The sequence below is a fragment of the Trichosurus vulpecula genome, chromosome 5, assembly GCF_011100635.1.
Source record: "Trichosurus vulpecula isolate mTriVul1 chromosome 5, mTriVul1.pri, whole genome shotgun sequence".
NCBI lineage: Eukaryota > Metazoa > Chordata > Mammalia > Diprotodontia > Phalangeridae > Trichosurus > Trichosurus vulpecula.
In genome coordinates this window covers 150,678,043-150,702,034 of record NC_050577.1, presented here as the reverse complement: position 1 = coordinate 150,702,034, position 23,992 = coordinate 150,678,043, and the positions used below count along the sequence as shown (strand labels likewise).

The 23,992-nt window shown below is 36.2% G+C and overlaps 1 protein-coding gene across 1 annotated transcript in view; it reads right to left on the bottom strand.

Annotated features, from left to right (window-relative positions):
* The window catches only part of SLC26A5 (solute carrier family 26 member 5), a 69,777-nt gene that overhangs the window by 19,625 nt on the left and 26,160 nt on the right, over positions 1-23,992 (bottom strand). Inside the window, exons 5-11 of the mRNA XM_036759982.1 lie at positions 19,277-19,387; positions 18,099-18,268; positions 17,039-17,203; positions 6,595-6,747; positions 3,961-4,043; positions 1,794-1,941; positions 567-680 (exon numbers count right to left, since the gene is read on the bottom strand). Of these exons, the coding sequence (XP_036615877.1) occupies positions 567-680; positions 1,794-1,941; positions 3,961-4,043; positions 6,595-6,747; positions 17,039-17,203; positions 18,099-18,268; positions 19,277-19,387 (944 nt within the window). The remainder of the gene's footprint in view (positions 1-566; positions 681-1,793; positions 1,942-3,960; positions 4,044-6,594; positions 6,748-17,038; positions 17,204-18,098; positions 18,269-19,276; positions 19,388-23,992) is intronic.

The following is a 23,992-nucleotide window of genomic DNA, read 5'->3' as shown; positions in this document are numbered from 1 at the left end:
ATGGGTCCTGGTTACAGATAGAAATGCTCAAATACCCTGACCATTTCAAATACCCTTGCCCGAAGTGGGTGACGGGAAGTTGAAAGCCCATCCTCATGAGATGTCCGGTGCAGGCCTGGAGACACATGAGAGGTTGGGATAGTTTGGATGGGTGTTAGAGCTGCTGACATCCCTCCCATACTTAGTCACTGCCTGCAGGGATAAGTTTTCATCACAGCATATGACAGTTTCCCACGTCTGAAGTTTTGGGTGCACAGGTGCTAGAATCAGAGTATCGTACAAATATCTAATTTAGTTGAGGGCGGTAGCTCCTCTTTACAGAGCTAGCTTTCTGCAGTTCAGTTCAGTTCAACTAATTACACCTTCCTCTGCAGAACTATATGATTCATTGTAAACTCCCTAAATCCCTTCTCCCCCAAAAGTTGATTAGAGATGTAGAACTCCATGGAGCACCCATTGGCTCTGCATGCAGAGTAGCTTTTCTGGGGCTCAGGAGAGAACTGAGAAGTTAAAATGTATAATTACCACCCCAATCACGACTCCCTAAAGTCCATCTGCATACACACCTGAGTTTTTCCTCCAGTACTCTCTTGGACAAGACTCCGAGACAAGGAACACGAAATGGAGAAAGTTTGGAAAAGTGATCCAATGGTATTGCATATGCCTAAGGCGATGAGTTCCTTTTTCATACGAAAACAAGACAAAGAAAACCTAAGCAGTTCTTCAAAAAGACAAGTGTTAGCCTAGTCAATAAACCTCTATCTTGTCTCTCAGCTCAGGTACTGTAGTTGTTTAGTACAGTCTTGGAGAGGGTGAAAAGCAGTGTGAGTTTTTATTCTGTGTTAGAGGCACATATCACCATTCTGCCCCATTCTCAAGTTCAAATGTAGGATCATTTCACAAATGAAGTTAATTCTTGCTGAAGAGTCCCCGCAGAATGGACACAATTCTCTATTTTAGTAAACATATACAAAATTGCTACGTTCACTTAAATTCCAACAGTACTATGTGCCACAGTGACTGTATTCCAAAGTAATGTCCTTTGGGTTGCCCTTTTTAAAGGATCACATCTGTAATCCATATTTTAAAAACTGTAATTTGTACATATCTGAATATTCTCATCAAGAACATAGTATGTTGCAATATCCATAGTAGTACCAGCCATCCTTAGTTGTATCTAGCCTTTCATGTAAGAGGCAAATACATTAACTGCAGCTCTGATAATCAAAAAGTTGAAAACAAAGACAACTATAGAACCATCTGATGAGTGAATAGCTAAAAATCAAACACTATAGAGGTCAATATGAACAAGGTGTGATCTCCCTGGTAGAAATGAAAAAAGTTTTGGGAAAAGCCCATTCAATGCATGACAGCTGGTGACCCCTTGAGGAAATTCTGCCCTAGTTCGAAAGTATTTTTCAAGCTTTCAAGATAAAGAAGGGGCATCACATGCAATGGATTCAGCCTGAGTGGTTCCACTTTCCTAATGCTTGTTCCTACCTGTGTCAACCTAAGTCCACGTGGAGTCTAATGTGATAAAATGAGGTTACCAGTAACAACTAGTTCACACATGTGATTAAAGCTAGAAGTAGAATATAAACTCCAGTATTGCCTAAATACGTGCTGATGATTGTTAAACATTAATGATGGAAGGGAAAGCAAGAAAGACTGCTTCTCTATCCAGATCTTTGGATCAAGATATTTTCAAAGTCCATCTGGCTTTGTAGTTGAAAACCAATAAAATATCTCCCTGCATTTTTATGAACAATTCCCTAGAAATGCTATCATTTTACCTGATTCCCATCAACCTGGTAGCCGTGCTTCACCGCGAAGATTTTGGCCATTGAGATGGTCACTGAAAACCCAACAATCGCAATGGCGATAGCGTCAACGTAGACAAGATGGAAGAGGCTGGAATCCGGGGTCGCTGGAGCTAATAACCTGCAAGGGGGAATTTACTTTAATATGGACGTGATAACACGGCGAGGAAGCCCTCTGAGCAGAGAGCAGCACTATTCAGAAGGATTTTAACTTCTTTTGAGATTTTAAAATTTCTTTTCTCTTGCATCTAGCATGGCTATTTTATTGTTAAAGAAAATCATATAACCTGTTGAAGCCTTTTCTTTTCGTGTAGAATTTAGCTGAGACCTCTAAAAATTGAACCCAAGGGATTAACTGGTTAGGAATAAAAGAATTTATGGCTCAGTTTTATTAACTTTATGTTCTCATGATGAACATTGGCTGGTTGGAAATTCTAGAGTAGGTTTCCTAATGTTTGTTAATCAATTTACAAATGGATCTAATATAAGTTTTTTTCTTTTATTGTCTTTGACATGCAAGTCTCTTTCCTCTTCATTTGCTTGCTATAAAATTTACAAATTTACCTTTGAAATGTAAATGTTTTCTTTTGGTGCTGTAAAATACCAATTATATTCTTCTTGCTGATGTAACTAAAGAATATATAAGAAACTCTGAAAACTCAATTCAGTTTGGCAGTCATTTAGACACTATAAGCCTATGCTCTAAGTCAGGGCTGTCCAAAATGTGGGAGTACTGCATGTAGCCTGCCTACGAGCATAGAAATTTACATAAATGCTTTAGTAAACAAAGCCGAGCTACCGCAGAGCTCTCATTAAAATGGCAAATCAAAATATATTGTCTATTGTTTCAATAAAAACCTAAGGTTGGACAGCCCTGCTCTAAGTATACATTAAACCAGTTATGAAAACTATGATCGGCAGCACTATCTATCAACAAATCCACGAATATTTCCATAGTACATAAATGAAATCTTCAACTTGAAGTACACAGTTAATCTAGTTTTGCAAAAAGAAGATTGGATATTCCTTACCAAGTGTGAAAAGAAGTTCTTTCTATGCAAAACCCAGTTATATTAGAAATGCTAATTTAGTAGTTTGTGCCATTCCAAAGCAGATAACATGCCACTCTCCTGAATCGTGGTTGAAAATGAAAGCTACCATAACTGGGCATTTAAAATATATGTGAGTAGAAAGATAACAGCTGCTGGTCAGGGTCCTAAGAACGACATCAGCCTCTCTGATTCTTTGGCTCCCAGGAAGTTGGCCTATTGTAGTTGTAAAGGTGATTGGGAAGAAAGAAAAGAGAGAGAGTTAGGTGAACTCTCTTTGTGGCAGAGCACTAAGACTTTGTTGGAAAGGGTTGGGGGATTTGTTGTTTCTGTTTGGCTTTCTCTGAGTGTCTGTGTTTGTGTTTTTTTGTGATTTATGTCTCTGGGGAAGTCTTTTGTGTCAGGTTGGGTTGCATGCTGTGCAAGATCTTGGGAACTCCAGACACTAAAGAATAGAGTGATGATGACTGCCATTAAGTCAGTGACAGCTGAATCTTTGCCAACATTTTATGAGTCCTTCTTTCAAGTTTATCTGGGTCAGGGATATTAACACCATTGTAATCAGACGTTTGGGGCTTCTGACCATGAGTAAGAATGAATTTGGGCAACAAAAACATCATTTCTATATCCCATACACCTCAGGGTATTCTTGTATGGCATCAAACAGCTGGGGATGAATGAGATTGCCAGATGCTAAAGGACCACTGGAATTCAACAGCAAAGAAAATGTACTGCTCTATATTTCAGGGCCATTTTTTTTCAGAAGAAAAAAAAGATGCAATAGAATAATGAGCTCTGTGTATTAAGTGAGGAGGAAATAAGGTAACAAATGTGTAGAAAAGTGGTAGATAAAAGACAATAGATGATTTCAGGGGATTACATAGATCTAAAAACCACAAAGTGGTCAAAACAAGTTCTGGAATTTCCCCTTAAGTGAAAGTATATTATATTCAAATCAAGCTTTTTAAAAAATGGGAAAGAAATAATCTGTAACTATGTTGTAAGTGCATATTAGTAGGCAATAGAATAGGTTAACAATACTTTCACTGATCATTCCATTCCAGCTCCAAATAAAAATGTATATTCCCTACCCCAGGGGGAGTGATCCAACAACATCCACTTTGTATGATTCTTCTAAATTAAATCCTGCTGAAATGCCAGTTCCTATTATCACCTAAAAATGGAACACATTCAAGTTTACCTTCAAAGTTAAAAATACAGAGCTGCAGAAACAAACCCCCCAAACTTGTGTCTGACCAACTCTATTTTCATTCATAATACTCTTAAAAGAACAGATATAGCTCAGCCATTGTATCTTCTAATTTTTCTGCTCACTTTACTGTTTTTATATAATAGCAGCCCTTTTTAAAAAAATTCTCTCTCTTCGTTATGGTGTGTGGCAGCTTGGGTACATTAAATCAGTCAAGTAAACAAGCAATCAAGCAAAGAGAAGCAAGCATAATTGATTAAAAATGCCTACGTGTGCCAGGAACTGTGCTAGCAGCCAAAGATACCAAGACAAAAACAGTCTCTGCTTTTGAGGTGCTTAAATTGTATCAGGGAAATTACACATATAAACCTCAGGGACAGAAGATAAACCAGAATATACACAAAGTGACGTGAGAGGGGTACTCTCTCTGAGCCAGTTCTTTTCCAGAAATAAGGTCCCCTGTGAAGTGAATGAAGTGAAACTCTAACCAGGGAACTCTAGGTACCAGCCATGAAAATCAGTGAACTGTAGCACAGAAGGAGGGCTCACTCTCACCAGTACCTGCTAGAGTTTCCTGTCCATAGACTCTTTAATTCCATGTCTCACCTAACACTAGTTATTAGGGAAAAGGACTGAGGGGAAAGAGGGATGCTATTAGAAGTCTTCACATCAGCAGACTGTACCCATCTTCTCTCCACCTCCAGTCACAGAGGCAAGGGTTGGGAGTGGAATTCTGTGGGCACTTAAAAAATACTTGACACAGGCCATGATTTTGCTTCAGTCTTGTTCTAATGCCAAATCACATCTTTATTTTCTATAACATAATACTGTTTTAACATAGAATTGCTGAATGTTGAGTGTCACACTTGGTGAGGGGCAAGGTAGAAAATAAAAGAAAAAAGAGTGAGAAGTTGACAACATATCCCACATCAAGACAAAATAGTCATTGATGCTTAGTGATTTCTATGCAAAATTTTAAATGAGTGCATGACAAATGGAGTCAAATGCACTGAGCATGGCCATTTCTTTGAAACTAGCTTGCTGACATGTATGAAAAGATGCAGAATGAAGTAAGCAGAACTAAGAAAACAATATATGCAATGACTACAAGAATGTAAATCAAAACAGCAGCAATCAGCTGAACTCTGATTTATTTCAATGACTAGTCTAAGTCCCAGAGAAAAGATCATGAAACATATCTCCATTCTTCCTATATAAGAGGCACAGGATATCATATATGCTGTTACATATAGGTTACATATAGTCTCTGCAGTCAGTTGGTTTTGTTTAATCATTTTTCTGCATTACAAGGGAGGGTTCAATCTGGTGAAGGGATATATCAGAAAGTGATGTTTTAATATAAAAACAAAATGCATCAAAAATAAACCCAAATATTTAACTGAATGGGAAAAAAATCCCACCAACTTTGTATCACATTTCTCAGATAAGGGTTTGGTATTTAAGACATATAGGACCAAAAGCCATTCCCCAATAGATAAGTGGTCAAAGGATATGAACAAACAGTTCCCAAAAAGACTACAAACTATTAACAACCATATAAAAGAGTGTTCCAAATCATTAACGCAAACTACTTATTAAAAACACACCCCCAAAATTTGGTAAAACTTGGACAAAGATGACAAAAGATGAGAATAGTCAGTGTAGAAGGTGTTGTAAGATGGATATTAAAGCCTTCTTGTGAATCATCTCTAATGTTCTGCTGTGCACATGGCAATGCTTTTTTTTTTTCTTTTCTTATTTTATACTTAAGTTAAAAAAATTTTAAAAGCACTGTCGGTAGAGCTGTGAATTAGTACAACCCTTCTGGAAAGCAATATGGAATTATTAAAAATAAAGCAGCTAAAATGTCCATACCCAGAGATTCCACCTCTAGGTATATACTTTAAGGAGGTGTTGTTAAAACTAAAGGTTCCATATATACCAAAACATTTATAGCAGCACTTTTTGTGGTAACAAAGTAATGGAAACAAAGCAAATGACCCTTGACTGGATAATGGCTTAGATGAATCCTGGTATATGATTATAATGGAATATTACTGTGCTGTAAGAAATGACAAATATGATGAATACAGAGAAGCATAGAAAGACTTATATGACCTGATATATAATGAAATACTCAGAGCTTGAGAAACAATATATGTAATCACCACAGCAATATATATGGAAAGCAAAATCACACCATGAAACAAACAAAAGTGAATGTTGCAAAAGTACAAAGAACAAACATGGCCCCAAAGAAAAGATAAGAGAGAAGACCTTTTCCTACTCCTTTGAAGAGGTGATGGAAGGTATACAGGTGTGGAAGATTGCAGATATTGCCATTTTTTTATGTATTCACAGGTTTTGCTGATTTTTTTTCTCTTCACCCTCTTTAAAAAATTATTTGTTATAACAGATAGCTCTTTGAGAAGAAGCAGGAGGGATAGAAGGGGGAGATCTAGGCAATGTAAAAACAAAAGATATCAACAAAATTTTGAATAGAAACTTGACTTACTGCGACAATTTCTAAAGGAATAGGTGCAGGTAATTTGTTTTTAAATCTTTCATTAAACTCCTTGCCACCCAGTAGCAAAGCAAAACACATCAATCCAACGACGAGGGAGCATATGTTGAGTTTTTTGACATTTGCTATCACTGCAAGAGTACTCTGTAAGACATTAAACATTTACCATCAAGAAAAAGTCCACATAGGGGTAATGATTTGGTAGTCACAAATTCTGCCACCGAAATAATTCATAAATATAAACCAAAACATATTGATATTAATTCTCAGGAAGAAGAGCATCCTAAGATTATCACATAAAACCTTATGGTTTGGATGGATGAATTTGAGTTCATTCAGTCCAACTTTCTCTCTAGTTTTGTAGTCCTTTTTACAATATTCTTAGGTAGCGGTGTCATGGAGATAGCTCAGACTAGCTTTCGAGAACCAAATGTTAAATTTTCAGTGTGAACATTTATACCTCAGAAAATAGCAAATGCTACAGATCAGGGTTTGACTGTGCTGTTGATTGTCTAGACTAAATAAAGTGATGCAGAAAATGTTAATAATGTAGGTTACACTTAAAAATGTGCTGTGCATACTTTTTCCCCCACCAGAGATCCAGTTGTTAAATATTTACCAGCACATGCCTGATTGATAGCATCTGTTTGAATGCTTTCAGTGACAGGGAGTTCCATACCTCAGGATGATCAATTCGATTAGTAGACAGTTCTAACTGTTAGAAATTTTTTATGATGTGAAAAAATGTGCCTCATGGCACATTCTATCTACTGATTAGCATCCCCCCAAATCTTACAATCACCATATTGCATTGTTGGGAAGGTTCTTTAAAATGTCTAGTGTATCTTACAAAGCTGCTTAATCCATTGCTCAGAGAAACAGGAGAACACTTAGGTAGTACAGTGTCCTCAGAGGCAGTAAAAAATGAGTTGTCCTTAGGGCTGAATCTCTAGTATTAAGAAATTGAGGATATATATAGAATTGAAAGTCTTTGCATGGACAAAACAAATGCAATTAGAATGAAAATGGAAACAATTTGGGAAAAAATTTTCACGAAAAATTTCTGTGATAAAGGGGTCTAATGACCAAGTTGTATAAACTTATATGAATAATTTAGACAATATATAATATAAAAGGCATTTTCCAATAGATAAGTGGAAAATATATGAAAAAAGAATTCTCAAATAAAGAATTTCAAGCTATCACAAACCACATGAAATGCTTTGAGTCATTAAAACAAGAGAAATGCAAATTTAACACTGAGGTTCCATTTCATACTCATCAGCTTGGCATAGATGAGAAAAAATTAAAATAGAAATTATTGGGTTGTAAAAGGACAGTGAATTATGGAAACAATTTGGAATCATGCTAAAAAAAAGTAACTAAATCATATGCAATCTTTGACCAAGGGACCCTACTATTAAGCATGTACCTAAAGGAGGTCATGGACAGAGGGAAAGGACATATATGTACAAAAATATTTATAAAAGTACTTTTTTATTGTGGTTAGAAAAACAAACCCTAGAGATAAAATAAGTGCCTACCAAGGGGAGAATTGCTGGAAAAAAATGTGACCTATGAATGCAATGGAAATTTGTTGGACCTTCAGAAATATGACATTTAGAGAAATATGGAATAATACTTGAACTGATGCAGAGTAAGGTGAGCAGAACCAGAAAAAATAATTTGCTTGATGATTATAGTAATGTGAAATGATCCAAGTTTGAAAGACCTCAGAATTCTCACTAAAACACTGACCTCAAAAGACTGATGATGAAACATATCTTCTACCTTTTGCTAGGGAGATGATGGATCCATGCAAGTTCACACATGGTCAATAGCTTGCTTTGTTTTGTTCCACTATATGCATTTATTATAAAGGAAAGCTATGTAGAAGGCAGGCAATTATAGACATAGAAGAAAAATAACATCAATAAATAATTTAAAAAGTTATAGAGAGGGAAGTGTGGGTAGGTGTCGAAGGGATAAAAAATATCATTTGTTATACATATGTATGCACATGTATATGTATGGATATATACATATGTATGCATACATATGTATATGCAAGTATACAAATATATGTATTTTATATAAAATTATAAAATACATGCATATGTGCATATATATCTGTGCATAATATATAGTATACATACACACATATATATGTATAACCAAACCTCTTCTATGTAAAGTGCTTTTAGACATTATATGTATATCCCCTTATATCCAATTTGTTGCCAAAGACTATCTATTTCACCTTTTCAACATCTTTCGAATATACATCCCCTTCTCTCCTCTGACATTGTCATGCCTCTGGTGTCAGCCCTTGTCACCTCATGCCTGGATTACTGCAATAGCCTGCTAGTGGGTCTTCCTGCCTTAAGTTTCTCCCTACTCCAATCCATCCTCCATCAAGCCACCAAAATGATTTTCTTAAAAATGCAGGTCTAACCATGTTATTCCCCTACTCAATAAACTCCAGTGGCTCCCTATTTGCCTCTAGGATCAAATACAATATCCTCTTTTTGATATTCAAAGCCCTTCATGATCTAGGCCCCTTCTACACTTTCAGTCTTTTTACACCTCATTCCCACTACATACTCTGACTTGGTGACACTGGTCTCCTTGATGTTCCTCAAACAAGACACTCCATCTCTAGGCTCTGGGCATTTTCTTTGGCTGGCCTCCACTCCTGGAGCAATGTCTCTTTTCAACTCTATCTAATGATTTCCCTGGTTTCTTTTAAGTCCCAACTAAACTTCCATCTTTTACAGGAAGCCTTTCCAAAACTCTCTTAATTCTAGTGCCTTTCTTCTTTTAATTATTTCCTACTTATCCTGTATACAGTTGTTTGTATATTATATCCTCCATTCAATCATGAGCTCGTTGAGGGCAGGACTGTCTTTTGCCTCTTTTTATATCCTCAGCCTTTAGCACAGTGCCTGTCACATAGTAGGCACTTAATAAATGTTTAGTGATACGTGTGTGTGTATTATATACAATGTGTATCATATATAGCCACTTTATATGGCAGAAGTTTGGTTTTGGTTCTTTGCATCTTGAGATGTTTCTGATATACTGATGATTGAATTAAGAAAAACATAGAAAAGAATAGCTAACAGAATCACAGAGACTGGGAAAGAAGTCATATTCATATCTGGCAGCTGAGAAAGAAGTCATCGGAGTTCTAAGATCACCTAAAGCTCTGAGATTTAGAAATCTGAGTATGAAGCTTGCATATTGAAATGACAAAAATGAGAGAAAGAAGTCTAAAATCTCTAAGATACTGAATACAGGAAAAAATAGGAAAAAAAGTTATGAATGAGAATAATGAAGAGTTAGTGGAAAAAAAGTCAACCGATTATATTCTAGAGTTTGTTTTAACAGCATGTTCTAAAAGTATTTTCAGCTTTGTTAACAAATTCTCCCTTAATATTTGCTATTTTATTCACATTTAAAACATACAAAAAACTGTTTGTGATTCCTAGGCCACAATGGACAAATGACCTAACAATATTAACCCAATTTTCAAAAGGAAAAATAATAGACTGTTAATAATCACTTGAAAAAATGCTCACCATCGCTAATAATCAGAAACATAAATTAAAACAACTTTGAGGTACCACCTCATACTTATAAAATTGGCAGAAATAATTAAACACAATGACGTCAACGCTAGTGGAGTTGTGGAAAAATAGGCACTTCATTCATTATTGCAAGAATTGCTGCTGCCTGGTAAACTATGGAATCTTTTTTGAGAATGAACTGGAAATTCATAGGAAAAGTTACGAAAATAATTCTACCTTTTGAGGCAAGAATTCCATTGTTGGGAATATACTCTGAAAGTGTTATCTAAAACAAAAAGAGGTCTCTCTGTTAAAATGTTTTTATAGTAGCGTTATATGAAATTGCCACAATCTGGATAAGGTAATGGTTAAAGAAACCATGGTAAGTGTTATAAAATAAAAAGGAATTTGGAAAATACTTTAGTAATACACTTAAACATTTATTAAGCACCTATGTGCAAAGTTCTGTGCTGGGGATACAAAGTAGGGCAAAAGATAGTCCCTGCCCTCGAGAAGATTCCAATTTAGTAAGGAAGATAACATGAAAACAATTATGTACAAACAAGCTATCTAAAGGATAAACAGGAAATAATCAACCAAGGGAAGGAAGCCAGAAAAGCCAGGAGGTGGGAATGACCAAGGATGGTACTCCAGGTACAGCTAGTAAAAATTTCTGGAGTCAGGAGATGACCTATCTAATTTGAGGAACAGCAAGGAGGCCAGTGTCACTAGATCAAAGAGCACACAGGGGAGGAAAGTAATGTCTAAGATGATAGGAAAGGGTGGTGGGGTGTTGGTATGTTATGAAGGGCTTTGAATGACATAGGACTGTAATTATCCTCAAGATGATCATGATCCTCTGGAGTTTATTGAGTAGGAGGGTGACATGGTCAGGCCTGTGCTTTTGGAAGATCATTTTGGTTTAGGAGTGGAGGATAGACTAGAGTGAAGAGAGACAGACCAACCAGCAGGCTATTGCAATAGTCCAGGAATGAGGAGGTGAAATAATGCAAAGCTTAAACAAAACAAAATTAAAAAAAGAAGCAGCAGAAGAAGGAAATGCACCAACTACAACCATGTAAAAGGATAAACAGAACGAATTTTTTTTTTGGTTTTGTTTCTTCTTTCTCATGATTCATTCCATTGGTCATAATTCTCCTTTACAACTTGACTATTGTGTAAATAAGTTCAATGTGAAGTTATATTTAGAAAATATGTTGTATTCCATGCCGTCTTGGGGAGGGAGGGAGAGGGGGGAAGAAAATCTGGAACTTGAAATCATGTGGAACTGAGTGTTGTAAACTAAAAATAAAAAATCTTAATTATTAAAAAAAGAATGAACAAAGAATCTTCATGGGAACTTAAAGGAAAGGAATGAAAAACTTTTTATAAATTGAATTAATTTAAATGGAAACAGCTTCTAATAAAATATAATTGCCTGCAATATGTTCAATGTTAAGTTTTAAATAAAAATGTCAAATAATAATCTGCTGCTTTAATGAAATCTATTTTTAATCTAAAAAGGCATGGGAAATTCATGGTTATAAGTCTGTTAGTCCTTGAGTCAAGATTTACTAAACATCAACCTTTTTGTTGTTCAATTGTGTCCAACTCTCCATGACTGCAGTTGGAGTTTTCTTGGCAGAGGTACTGGAGTGGTTTGCCATTTTCTTTTCTAGCTCATTTTATAGATGAGGAAACTGAGGCAAACAGGGTTAAGTGACTTGCTCAGGGTTACAACAGCTAGTAAGTGTCTGAGGCTGGATTTGAACTCAGGAAGATAAATCTTTCTGACTCCATGCCCAGGCACTCTATCCACTGTGCCACTTAGCTGTCCAATATCAGCCTTACATACCACATTATTCAGGTACCACCCAGCAACCTAATGGCAGTGACAGAAAATTGTCAATACCAAATGTTACTTGCCATTCCCTGAATGATCCTATTTAGTGTCAGAATTTCAGGAATATCTTTACATTTCTACTCTTAATATATTTGGTTAGGCTGAGCTGAACCATACCCTAAGTCCACCCACCCAGAGAGTTTACCTTGTAAAGGAACCTAGCTTAAGCTGGATCTCAGTTTTTAGTGTCTTTGCTCCCTTCTGTTGGGATTCATGCCATTAATGAAGTGGTTTTCCTTGCCTGGATTGCCAGGGGCCACTGGGATCTCATGACAAGGCCTTGCTGCTGTGACTTTGAGAGAAATAGTTTCTGTGCAATTTAATCATTTTATTAATAAGGCCAGCATGTTATTAATAAAAGGATGGCCATTTGGCTATCTCAGACCAAAGACCCCTAATGGCGGTGGGGTTACAGTTTATATGTCCTTCCTGAGTTCAACTCAGTTTGGTTAATGCAATGACAGGTATGGGCTATATAAAAATGAAGGTCTTGGGATACTCGATTTAGGTCTCTCAAATCTTGTTCAAAGACACACCAACTTCCATATCATCTGTCCTGATAATAGAGAGATTCAACCTTTCCCCAGACCTGTCAGAGAAAACACAATGAGCAGGAATACACTCATTAGCCCAAACAGAATTTCTTTTACTGTCTGATTCAATTTTGGCCTGGGTAAATCTCTAAGAGGGATTTCCCATACTGGTTGGTTTCTGGATGAGAAAGTAGAAAAGGGGAAAACTCCTTGGTTTAGTTATTAGATATGAAAGAAATATTCACTTCACACACTACCTCATACTAACTCCTCCCCCTCTCCTCCCAGAGGTATAAGAAGTTTTTGCATAGGTTTTGCAGTTGGGAAATGTTGTGCTCTGCACTTCTAGAATATCCTCCAGGGTGGCAGGTTTGCTACCCTGTTATCTCAATGACACTTCATTCCTCAACTCATGGCTTTATTTCAAGACTTGACAGCAGCATACCCAACTTTTAGTTTATATCCTTCTGAGAGGTGAATAAATGCTATTAGGAGCTGTTATCTGTAAAACTAAAGTCATAATGTGACAGCTCTGTGATGAAGAATTTTTTTAATGTAAGGAAGAAATACATAACCAGTAATTTAAAGAAACTGTAGTTTCATAGAACAACAGTTTCTACAGCTTTACTCAGGGCCATCTAAGCACTAAAAATTTAGTAAGATCCTCCTATTTATGTAACTTCAAAAAGGTCTATGAGGGATACAACTCTTCATGGAGTTTCTAATCTGGTTAGCAAGAGAAGAAATTTGTGTGAATAGACTGCTAACAATACAAAGTCAGTAAAGCTAATTGCCAAATGAGTGGCTCACACTAACGATGTAGGAGGTCAGAAGAAGGAGAGCCTGCTCCTTTCCATGGGATGGAGTGGTCCAATGAAAGCTTCATGATAATGTGTGACTTGAGCAGGACCTTGAAGGATGAATGGAAAGCATTCTAGGTAAGCAGAATGTGTATGTACACAGGTGTTAAAGGCACGAATGTTTCCTAAAGAGTGTTGGGAACATGAGTGGCTCAGCCTACCATGATGATCATGAAAGAGAGTAATTGTCAGACTATAGGGAAGCTTGAATGTAAGGCTAAGGAATTTCGATTTCATCCTGTAGGCAAAGAGAAGTCACTAAGAGATTTTGAGCGAGGGAATAAAGTGATGGAATCGGTGGTTTAAGAAGAATATTCCTCAGATTCTTTTTCTCTTATTAAGTCAAAGAAGTCATACTTTCTGCTCATGAAATTCCTTGTTGTTGTTGTTGTTCATCAAAGAAGACCAATGGCATCATGAAGGTGATGTCTTGACTGGTGAGTGAATTAGATATGAGTGGGACAGAGCTGCCCTAAGTCATCAGCCTCAGTTTCTCAATTCTCTCCTCAAGAGTCATCCAAGTCCAGTGGCAAGACAAAGGTCAAGATGACTGGTGATGGCCAGGATGCAGGGGGTGACCTTGGCCTTTCTAAATTAAAGTCTTTCCCAGATTTCAGTTTGTCTGAGGCCATGCCCATTCAAAGACTAAGGGCAAGGTAAGAGTTGAGACAAAAGATGGCCCAATTTACCATCACAAAGGTATCAATCTGAGAAGGGATGACCTTCTGAGTTTCTGGTCGGGAACAGTAAACAGTTGCTATTTCTCTTTCTAAGCTGTCAAAACCTAAACAATGAGCCACGGAGGGTTGGTTTGAAGCTATTATTGGCCATTCGGTGAAAACCAGAGTGAATTGGGTTTTGAGATGCCTGTCAAGTGCATCACTCCTGCAAGCAGAATAAGTAGGGTGAGAAGGGCCACTTACATGCCTCTACCTCTGCTATGTATGTCTACTATAGTACCTTGGTATTCATATCTCTGGCACTCCTGACTGTGGCAATGAGTTCTTTCTGAAACCCAGAACTATCCCAGAGATAATCTAGAGAGAAGAAAAATCCAACCTAGGAGAGAGGATTAAAACTTGAGCTGCAAGGAATCTTAGGTTAGTGATCCCAACCTCCTCATTTTATAGATGAATATACTGAGGCCCGAGAGATTAAGTGACTTTATCACATAGTATCAAAAGCTAACAGATGTCTGAAGTGAGAGGGGAAGGTCTCAATAGGTTCTAGGGCTATAGTTTAGTCCTCTTTGAAATAAACTGGGGTTTTATTATAACATCCTCTACTTAAAAATAAAAAAGTAACTCAATCAAATAAAATCAAAATGAGAGCTCCTAGAATAAACAAAATATGATATCTGTCACTTATTTTTCTAATAAAAGTCTAATGCTCTGACTACTATGGCAAAATATTTGGATAAAAACTGAATATTTAATCAGCACATGATTCCAAACATCTAGAAGTCAGAACTACCATAAATACGTAACATCAAACATCATATAGATGAAGGAACTGGATAACTGAGTCTCTTTTTATTTCGAGGTTCTAGAATGCAGATCCAGCCCGAAATATATTTAGCTTCAGATAAAATATCCTGTATATCCTGGTTAAATTATTCATTGCTTAAATTAAATTCTTTTAAATGTTGCATTTTTAGGCCTTAGAAATCTCTCAGGCTACTAAATAAACAAGCCCCTATGAGCATTAAAGATTATAAATTAATAATACACACATGCTTACAAATGAAAATTTTCTTTTAAATTAAGTCTTAGGGGACAAGGTTCTCCTAGTTTCCTGGGAGACAAACATGGCAAGGCAAATTCACAAGTAGGTATTCATCTAATTTATATTCTATTCAGAAAAAAAAATGAAAAAAATACTGGGGCTATGGATAGTAATGAATTTAAGATGCTGGAGTAAATAAATTGATGCTAGGAGCTGACACAGTGATGAAATCTTATTAATTATTTTCCTAAAAGCACAAAGGCAATTAGTCCTATATACAGTCTTCATAATGGGGCTGCCAATTCCTCAGGATTTAAGCATGTTTTGCCCTTAAAATTTTTCTGAGCAACATTACATTTAACATCCTCCTGTACTTTCTAAATAAAATCTGATATTCCCACCTGATAGTTGGTTAGACAGTCCTGGGAAACTACAATAATTTCTTCAGATAATTAGGGTTCAGTAAATTACTGCTTTGGGTAAAGTTATCCTAGAGGCCTGAAAAATTTAAGACAGCTTCCAAAGTTAGATAAAATCAGATTCAGAACAAAGAAAAGTTGACTCAGCATTATGTTTATCACATGTCTTCTTTACATACAACCGAATACTTAAGCATATTAAAAGGTTTGATTTAATCATTTTAACAATATACACAAGATATTGGGAAAATATCTGGCCAGTATGTCAAACTATGGCTAATACATAGCTCATTACCCTTGTGTGCTATTATTTTGTAATCGGTCCCTTGGGATTCTTTAAGTACCTTATTTCACTTAGAAAATTTCATTTTTTATAACCAGTGAAATCTGTATTTACTTGTCTCTATGGTAATGCTTAAGGACTGAAAATGAATTCACCATAATTTATTTTTTTTTGTTTGTTTCCAGAGTGCTCCTATATCCTTGCAGTGAGCTGTAGGTAACAGAATCTTAAGAGTTGAAAGGGACCTTAGAGGTATCTAATCCAATGGCAGTCAAATTTAAATGGAAGGAGCTCCCAGTGGGCTTTATATTGCCGTAGAAAACCACAAATTAACATTACCTTTGTTGTATTGTATTTTTGTTGATTTTTACTAAACATTTCCCAATTATATTTTAATCTGGTTGGGACACACTCAGGAGTTTTTGTGGGCCAGCAAATTTGTCACTGCTGATCTCATCCAACTTCTCATCCAAAGCAAGATAGGTTATAGAAAGGTTTACTTGTTTCCGACTCATTGTAATTTGTGATTAATTCATACATTTACATATTTACTATATAACTATTTGTTTTTGAAACATGTACACACATACATATATACACACATGTACATATTTCTATTATCTATTATCTGTATTATACACAAATTATACACATTTTTATGTCTCTGCAAATTTTTTGAGGGTAAGGCCCATACTTTTGTCACTGCCTACAATGTCTCATATGCTGTACACAGTAGCAGATATTTAAAAAATCCTGTCAACCAAGTTTAAAATAAACATCTAGTAACAATTTCAATAAAGGCCGCAGAACAGCTTCAATGAATCTCTTTCATTTCCTTAGAGAAGACTTTTGAACAGCTGCACATTTTAACTTACAGTTCATAAAAAGAAAACACTTTGTATCAACAACTCTTACAATTTTGGTCAATGAATTTGGACAGTCAGCCTAAAGATACACCATCAAGCTAAACAGAATTCTATACTCTGAGTATATACATACCTTCATGGAATTTTAAAGATCCATTTTTTCTTACTGTGCTTTTCTTGGAAAAGCTTTAGTAGAATTTTTTCCTGATTACGAAAACTCTTAGAAATAAAAAAGAGGAAATGTGAGGGCTGAGAAGAATTGAAGTAGCTTACTTACATAGACAACTGAAAAGGGTCCACTGTGCCGCTTTGTCTTTACTCCAAACAGATATTTTAACATAGAAGTGAAGACATGTACAGCTGCTGCAGTCGTGAAGCCACGGACCAAGGGCTCGGTTAGGTATATGGCCACAAATCCAAACCGCAGTACACCCAAGCAAAACTAATTTTTAATGGCAAACAGAAGCATATTGTTTAACAGGCCAGACATTTAAAAACAGTAACAACAACGTCTCACATTCTTAAACATACATAGACATACACAGAGATATAGCTAAGATGGAGATATTTTACGGTTACGAAGCACTCTGTACACATTCTCTCTTTTCATCTTGATAACAACTCCGTGAGGTAGAGCAAGTGACATATAGCCATTTTACAGATAAGGAAATTAAAGCTTAGAGACATTATATGCTTTGTTCTGAATCACATAGAGCAGGTCCAGGACTCAGTCATTGAGCTCAATCACTCAGTCAGTATCCTAGTGCCTCTCCTAGACAATGTGATGAAATTCTACCTGCTGCACAGCAGTAACTTAAGTCAGTTATTGGTTGTGCAATTAGTGCTAGATCATTGTGTGTGGCTGTGTGTGTGAGTATATGATTCACTCCCTTTTAAGTATTACTTAGGATTAGTTATTTATGTGCAACCACCCTTTCCCATTAGATTGTAAGTTGCTTGGAGGCAAGATTAGTATTATTTTTTGTGCATCCCTAGAACCTAAGCTCTGTTTCTTGGACATTTCTTTGTGTAGAATTGAAATTTCATTGGTGTGGGGGACTCCTTGTGAGGACTGTCCTACTGATACATAAAGGTAACTGTTTTAAAACATTCTCTAAGAGAATTGTCTACAGGCACTGAGAAACTAAATAACTCACCCAGGATCACACAGCCAGGATGTGGCAGAGCCTCTAAATATAGTAAGTGATTAATATTTATTGAATGAATGGATAAACATATCCATGTGCTGACAGCCTTTGCCTCTATCTAGTATAATTAGCACTCAACAGGCTAACATTTAAAATCCAAACCAGTTGCTCCATCAATGGGAATTTTACCTGAATGATTCCTGAAAGCAAAGTTACAGACATAGCAACTTTTACTCTCATAGCATCTCTTTCCTCTGTACCATTGGTTGAATTAGCACCTCCTCCACCAACATACATGTCATCAGGAACTAATCGGACAGCCACTCCGCCAATCATCAGGCTAATCACAGCAAAGGGCCCTAAAATCAGGACATATCCAGGGGTTAATACAAATTTACTGTCCTTGAGTCCAAGGAAATGGTTTTCAATTCTAATTCATCTACTTTTGGGCAAAAGATACTGTTTTATTGCTGCCAAGAAATATCTTATTTATGTCATGTAGCAGCTCTCGGTATTGGCCCTGTGTGTGTGTGTGACAGAGAGAGAGAGAGAGAGAGAGAGAGAGAGAGAGAGAGAGAGAGAGAGAGAGAGAGAGAAAGGAAGGAAGGAAAGAGGTGGGTGGAAGCAAAGAGGTGGGGGCATTATTCTGAAAACTTTGCCTATCTAGGCTAATATCTTAAGCTTAAATCAATTATAGAAGGAATATGTATTGTGTATATATACACACAAATAGATATCCACGCACATTGTAGTGTTTAATAAATGCTTACTGACTGGCTGACTCATACAGTCTCTATAACAGAAATACAGAGTGATAGAATCCTAACGTTCACAGGAACGTTTCATTGGACATGGACTCTTGTCTAATCTCTCTCTGGTGGATGAAACTAGCACCTTCATAGTAATTAGGTACTATGGTTTATCTCTATGGTTTTAATTTTTAAATCTATATGTATGAAGACTTTGTATTGTAAAATTAATTTTTTATCTTATTTTTCATATTGCAACAAATAGCCCTCCTACATGATGAAATTGATTCTGCATTTTTCAAAGACAGTAAGAATACTGAATTTTGAGACCACATGAAATTTTCCACAAAAAGTACCATATGACTTGCTGAATATTCAATAATGGAGGTATACAATTAAAAACTGACAATAATCTTATTGAAGATAAATACTATAGTACTTATAAAACAGAAACATATTATTATACCATATAAATATATGTATATAATATATAATTTTATTACATCATACTATTATACAAAATATATTACGTATCATATTATATGATAGAAAATATATATTATAATATTATATAAAATAGAAAATAAAATTTCTTGATGATCAAATGTTAACTTTTACCTATGGAGACATGCCTGGAAGTGCCAAAAAAGCAATACAGGATAACAGGATAAAATGAAGAATACAGGCCAAATACTGGAGGTACAGCTGCCAACATTGCAAAAGCTAAACCTAGGGGATACAAAAAAGAACAGAAAAAAACAGTCATAAAATATAGTGAATGCACTCACATTTAAAGGTTCTTTATCCCTAATGAAATAATTGTAGCCATTAAGTAAGAGAAAATCTAAGTCTTAAAAATCTAAACAGTTCATGAGTGTCCTGTTTAAAAAAAAATCTCTATATGAGCAATTAAAACATAAAAACAAACAAAGGGTGATTTTTTTCAAAAGAACTCATTATAATATTCTTTTGAACAATGAGGTCCCCTAGTCTATTTTAATTTATTCTACTTACAATTTTTTTAAATTAAAAAAATTTAAAAAAATTAACACAACTTTTTAGGAAGATATCTACTTTGTAAAGTGAGTTCCCCTCATACAGTGTTATAATTTAGGCTTTGAAGAGATCTGTCAAGATGATTAAAGAAATTAGACCACTGCTCTGTCAAATAGTAACAGATTTTAGTTCTCAAGAAGAAAAAATTCTAAGGAAAAAAAAAGGTATACCTTACTCCTCGCCAAATTCCACATACAGAAATGCTTTGTTCCTATGTTTGTATTAATGTTGGAATTCACACACATGCTCTCAGAATTAGCACTTAAGAAATCAACATATAAGGGGAAGAATCCCCTGTATGACATCCCCTATATGATGCAAATGGTCATAGAGCGTTTGCCAATTGCTAAGTGAGGCGAAGCCCCTTACTTCCAGAGGCACCCCATAATACTTTGCCACAGCTCCAATTATTAGAAAGATTTTCCTTATATCAGGCCCAAATCTCTCTCTTTATAACTTTTATCTGCTATTCCTCCTGACTAAATATTGCTAATTAATTCAAATGATCCTCATAGAGAAAGATCTCGAGGTCGTTTAATATGTTGGTTCCCCTCCTCTGGATACCCTCCAGGTCATCAATATCCCTGGTAAAATATGCCAGTCTGAAATGAATATCATACACCATATGTGGTTTGACCAGAGTAGAAGAGAGCAGTACTATCAACTCCTAGACAATTCAAAACACAACCTAAGATTGCACTAGGGTTTTTTTTGGCTCCCATTTCACATTGATCTTGTAGTTCATTAAAATTTTCAGATTGTGTGTGTGTGTGGCAAAGCCTACCCCTATCTTTTGCATTTTATTTTTTTAACCCAAGCATAAATAAAACCCAAGACTTTAAATTTGTCCCTATTAAATTTCATTTTGAGTTCAATCCCATATTTTAGCCTGTCAGGATAGAGACTTCTTTCCGATTAACACTGAGCTGATATTGAACCTATTTAATCAGTTCTAATTCCACCTCACTTGTCTATTTCCTAACTCATAGTCTTCCATCTTGTCTATAAGAATAACATGAGAGACTTTGTTCAATGCTTTGTAAAATTTAGGCAAACTATCTACAGCATTCTTAAGATCAGCCAGATCAAAAGAGGTGAGGCTAGTTTGACATGATTGGCCTATTCTTGATTAAGTAACCTGGCTTTTTGTTATCACTCCATACTTTTTTTTAGGGATTCACCATGCAAAACTTTAGTAATATGTTCTAGAACTTTTCCAGGAATCAAAGTGGAGCTCACTAATCTAGTTTGCTGCCTCCATCCCACTCATACTTTTCTTTTTTTTGAAAATTGGGACATGTGCCCTCCTCTAGTGCTTTGGCAATCTGCTGCTCTCCTCATGGTTCAGCAATCACCTGCCATCACTTTTGTTACTCTGAGATGTAGTTTATCTGGGGGGTGGTGCCTTGAACTCACCAAGGAAGGTAAGATGTATTTTCCCTATTTTTCCATTTATCTTGGGTTTCAACTTACTCTCAGTAATTTTTGTTCTGATGTTCGAAGTTGCAAAGAATTCTCATTGGCAAAGAACATAGCTAAGAAAGAGTTAAGCAATTATACTTTCTCTTTGTTGCATATCATTGTATGACCATCTCTGACTCTCCTCTTTTCCCCCAATATAACTTTAAAAAAACCCATCTCTTTTCTTGTTTTTAGCATGTCTCACCAACTGCTGCTTATTCTGGGTTCTAACACCACTGACAATATATTTCCAGAACTATCCCACACATTGCATTTATCCTATGTTACTTTACTTTGCTTTCATCTTCTCTAGATGTCTTTTAAAAATCTAGGTGCAGTCACATTGCTCTCCTTAGACAGGTCTTTTATTCTTTGGAATTATCTCTCCTTGTATTCAGCATTTTATTCTTGAGAGCTTCCTGCTTCTCTAAAGAGCTGACTTCTTCTGCAGAATTTTATGCCATGAAATTCTACTTATCCTTTTTTGAATCTTTTGAAATTTCTCAAGGCTTCTGGTGAAGATAGCCATATGAAAGGGGTGGAGCAGCCCAATTCTCCTACTTTTCTGCAGCAATGATCTAAAAACAGATTGAATAGTAACCAAAAATTCCAAAGAGAACTTCAATAAGTTTCTTTGTCCATAAGAAACTGAACAGAAAAAATAACCAGAAGCCATGGACACTAAAGAAGAGTGTTGCCAAAGAAGCTAGGAGTAGACAGGCTGGAAGCTATAGTGTCCCAAGTAGAAAAACCCCTGCAGGGGTCAGCAGACCACAGTAGTGTCATGACAAAGGATCCCAGTAGCAAAACACCCTGACCTTTAGGAAAGCCCCAGGGGGAGCAGTAGACCATAGCAATGCCATGACCAGAGAAACCTCAGGGGGTACCCTGATTGAGAAAACACTACCAGGGATGGAGAAGAAGCAGTAGTCCATGAGTAGTATGCTGAGTAGAGATGATTAATCACAAAGCTGATGGGGACAATGCCAGAACCCTGAGGCCAGATACAGGAGGGCAAGGGGGAGTCAGCAGCAACAATTTGGAAAGTGGAGGCAGAATTTAATAGGATCTAACTATCTGACCATTCCAGAGTGTAGGAGGGCGTCAAGTCTGAGCTTGACAAAAATGACAAATTAGGAACTGACATTGGAGATATGAGTAAACAGAAGGTATCAAATGCTATGTAGAAATATTATAGGTCAAGAGTTGGCCAAAAGAGAAACTCAGAAGAAAGTAACTTCACAACAACTATAGGTAGAGACTTGAAGAAAACAATGGCTTAGTGTCAGGGATTATATACCTAGAATATCTAGAAGAAATGAAGAAAGGCAACTAAAGAGTGCGCTCTGGGGGAAGGTGAATAAGAGCTCAGAATAGGATATGGAAAGTATTATTCAAGTACTGGAATCCATAGAAATGAGAATGAACCCAACAGACCTCAATGACTTCATGAGGCAACAAAAAATATTAGGAAAAAATAAAAAGTTTGAAAAAATAAGAGAAAACATAAGATATGAACTATAAAAAAATACTTGATCTGGAAAATAGATCATGGAGAGGTAGCTTAAGAATTATTGGACTACCTGAAAACCATTACCAAAAACAAAGCCCATATACCACATTTTTAGAAATATATAATTATAATTAATTCTGTCAAGATTTATTAGGACTAGATGACAGAATCGAAATAGAAAGAATTCACCAGTAATCTCCAGAAAAAAAGCTCACAATGAAAATTCTCAAAAATTTTCTTGCCAAAAGCCAGAACTTTCAGGTCAAAAGAAAAAATAAAGCAAGCAGCCAGAAAGAAAGAGTTCAAGTACTGAAGAATAACATTTAGGATCATGCAACAGTGGTGTAAAATTCAAAGAGAAAGGGAAGCCATTAATTTGTTCATAAAGATCCCTGTGGGCAACATATTGGCCAATCAGTGACAGCCAGAGTGATTTGAGTTTAAGGTGTGTTCCTTAAGAAAGAAATCTAGAACATTTCAGGAAGGGAAGGATAAAGGAAAGGAGGGGAGGGAAGGGGACCATGACATCATGGAGGCGATTGCATGACGTGCAAGTGAACTGGATTTAAGTGAGGGAAAGCTGTGCAAAGTCGCAAGCCTCACTTCCTCCTCTGGAACCATCCAGAGTCAGCTGGGGAATGGTTAAACAAATTGTGGTACAATGTATATGAATATAATCATATAGTATTGCACTAGAAGAAATAGTGATATGACTTCAGAGAATCCTGGTACTCATGAACTGATGCACAGCGAAATGAGAAAAACCTGGAGAACGATGTATTTAGGGACAAGGAAGACATATGTAAAGACTTAGGAACTCTGATCAATGAAATGGCCAACTATGAGAGACTATAGAGAACTTATGATGAAGCATGTTACCCACCTTCTGACAGAAAGGTGATAGGCACAAGGTACAGAAAGAGACATATATTTTTGGACATGACCACTATGTGGAATCATTTGGCTTCACTGATTGTTTGCTGTCAAATCTTAGGTATGTGTTTCCAGAAGACAACAGGATCCTCTTATTGTCAGCTTGACAGATAGACGCCTCAGTAGCTCTCAATATGGAGTCAGCAACTACCACTATTAATCTCTTCTTCCTCTGAGAGGGTGACCTGTTAGCTGATAGCACTTACAGATAGATCTACATCATCATTCCCTGGAAGACAGCTACTTCCTCTTGAATGGTCCAGGTCACTCTTCTTTAGAGAGAATCTCATTACTTAGCTCCAAAGTATTTAGGACCCTATAGTAGAGCTAGAAATTCCTTAGAACTTATCTAGTAAAACCTCTCATTCTAT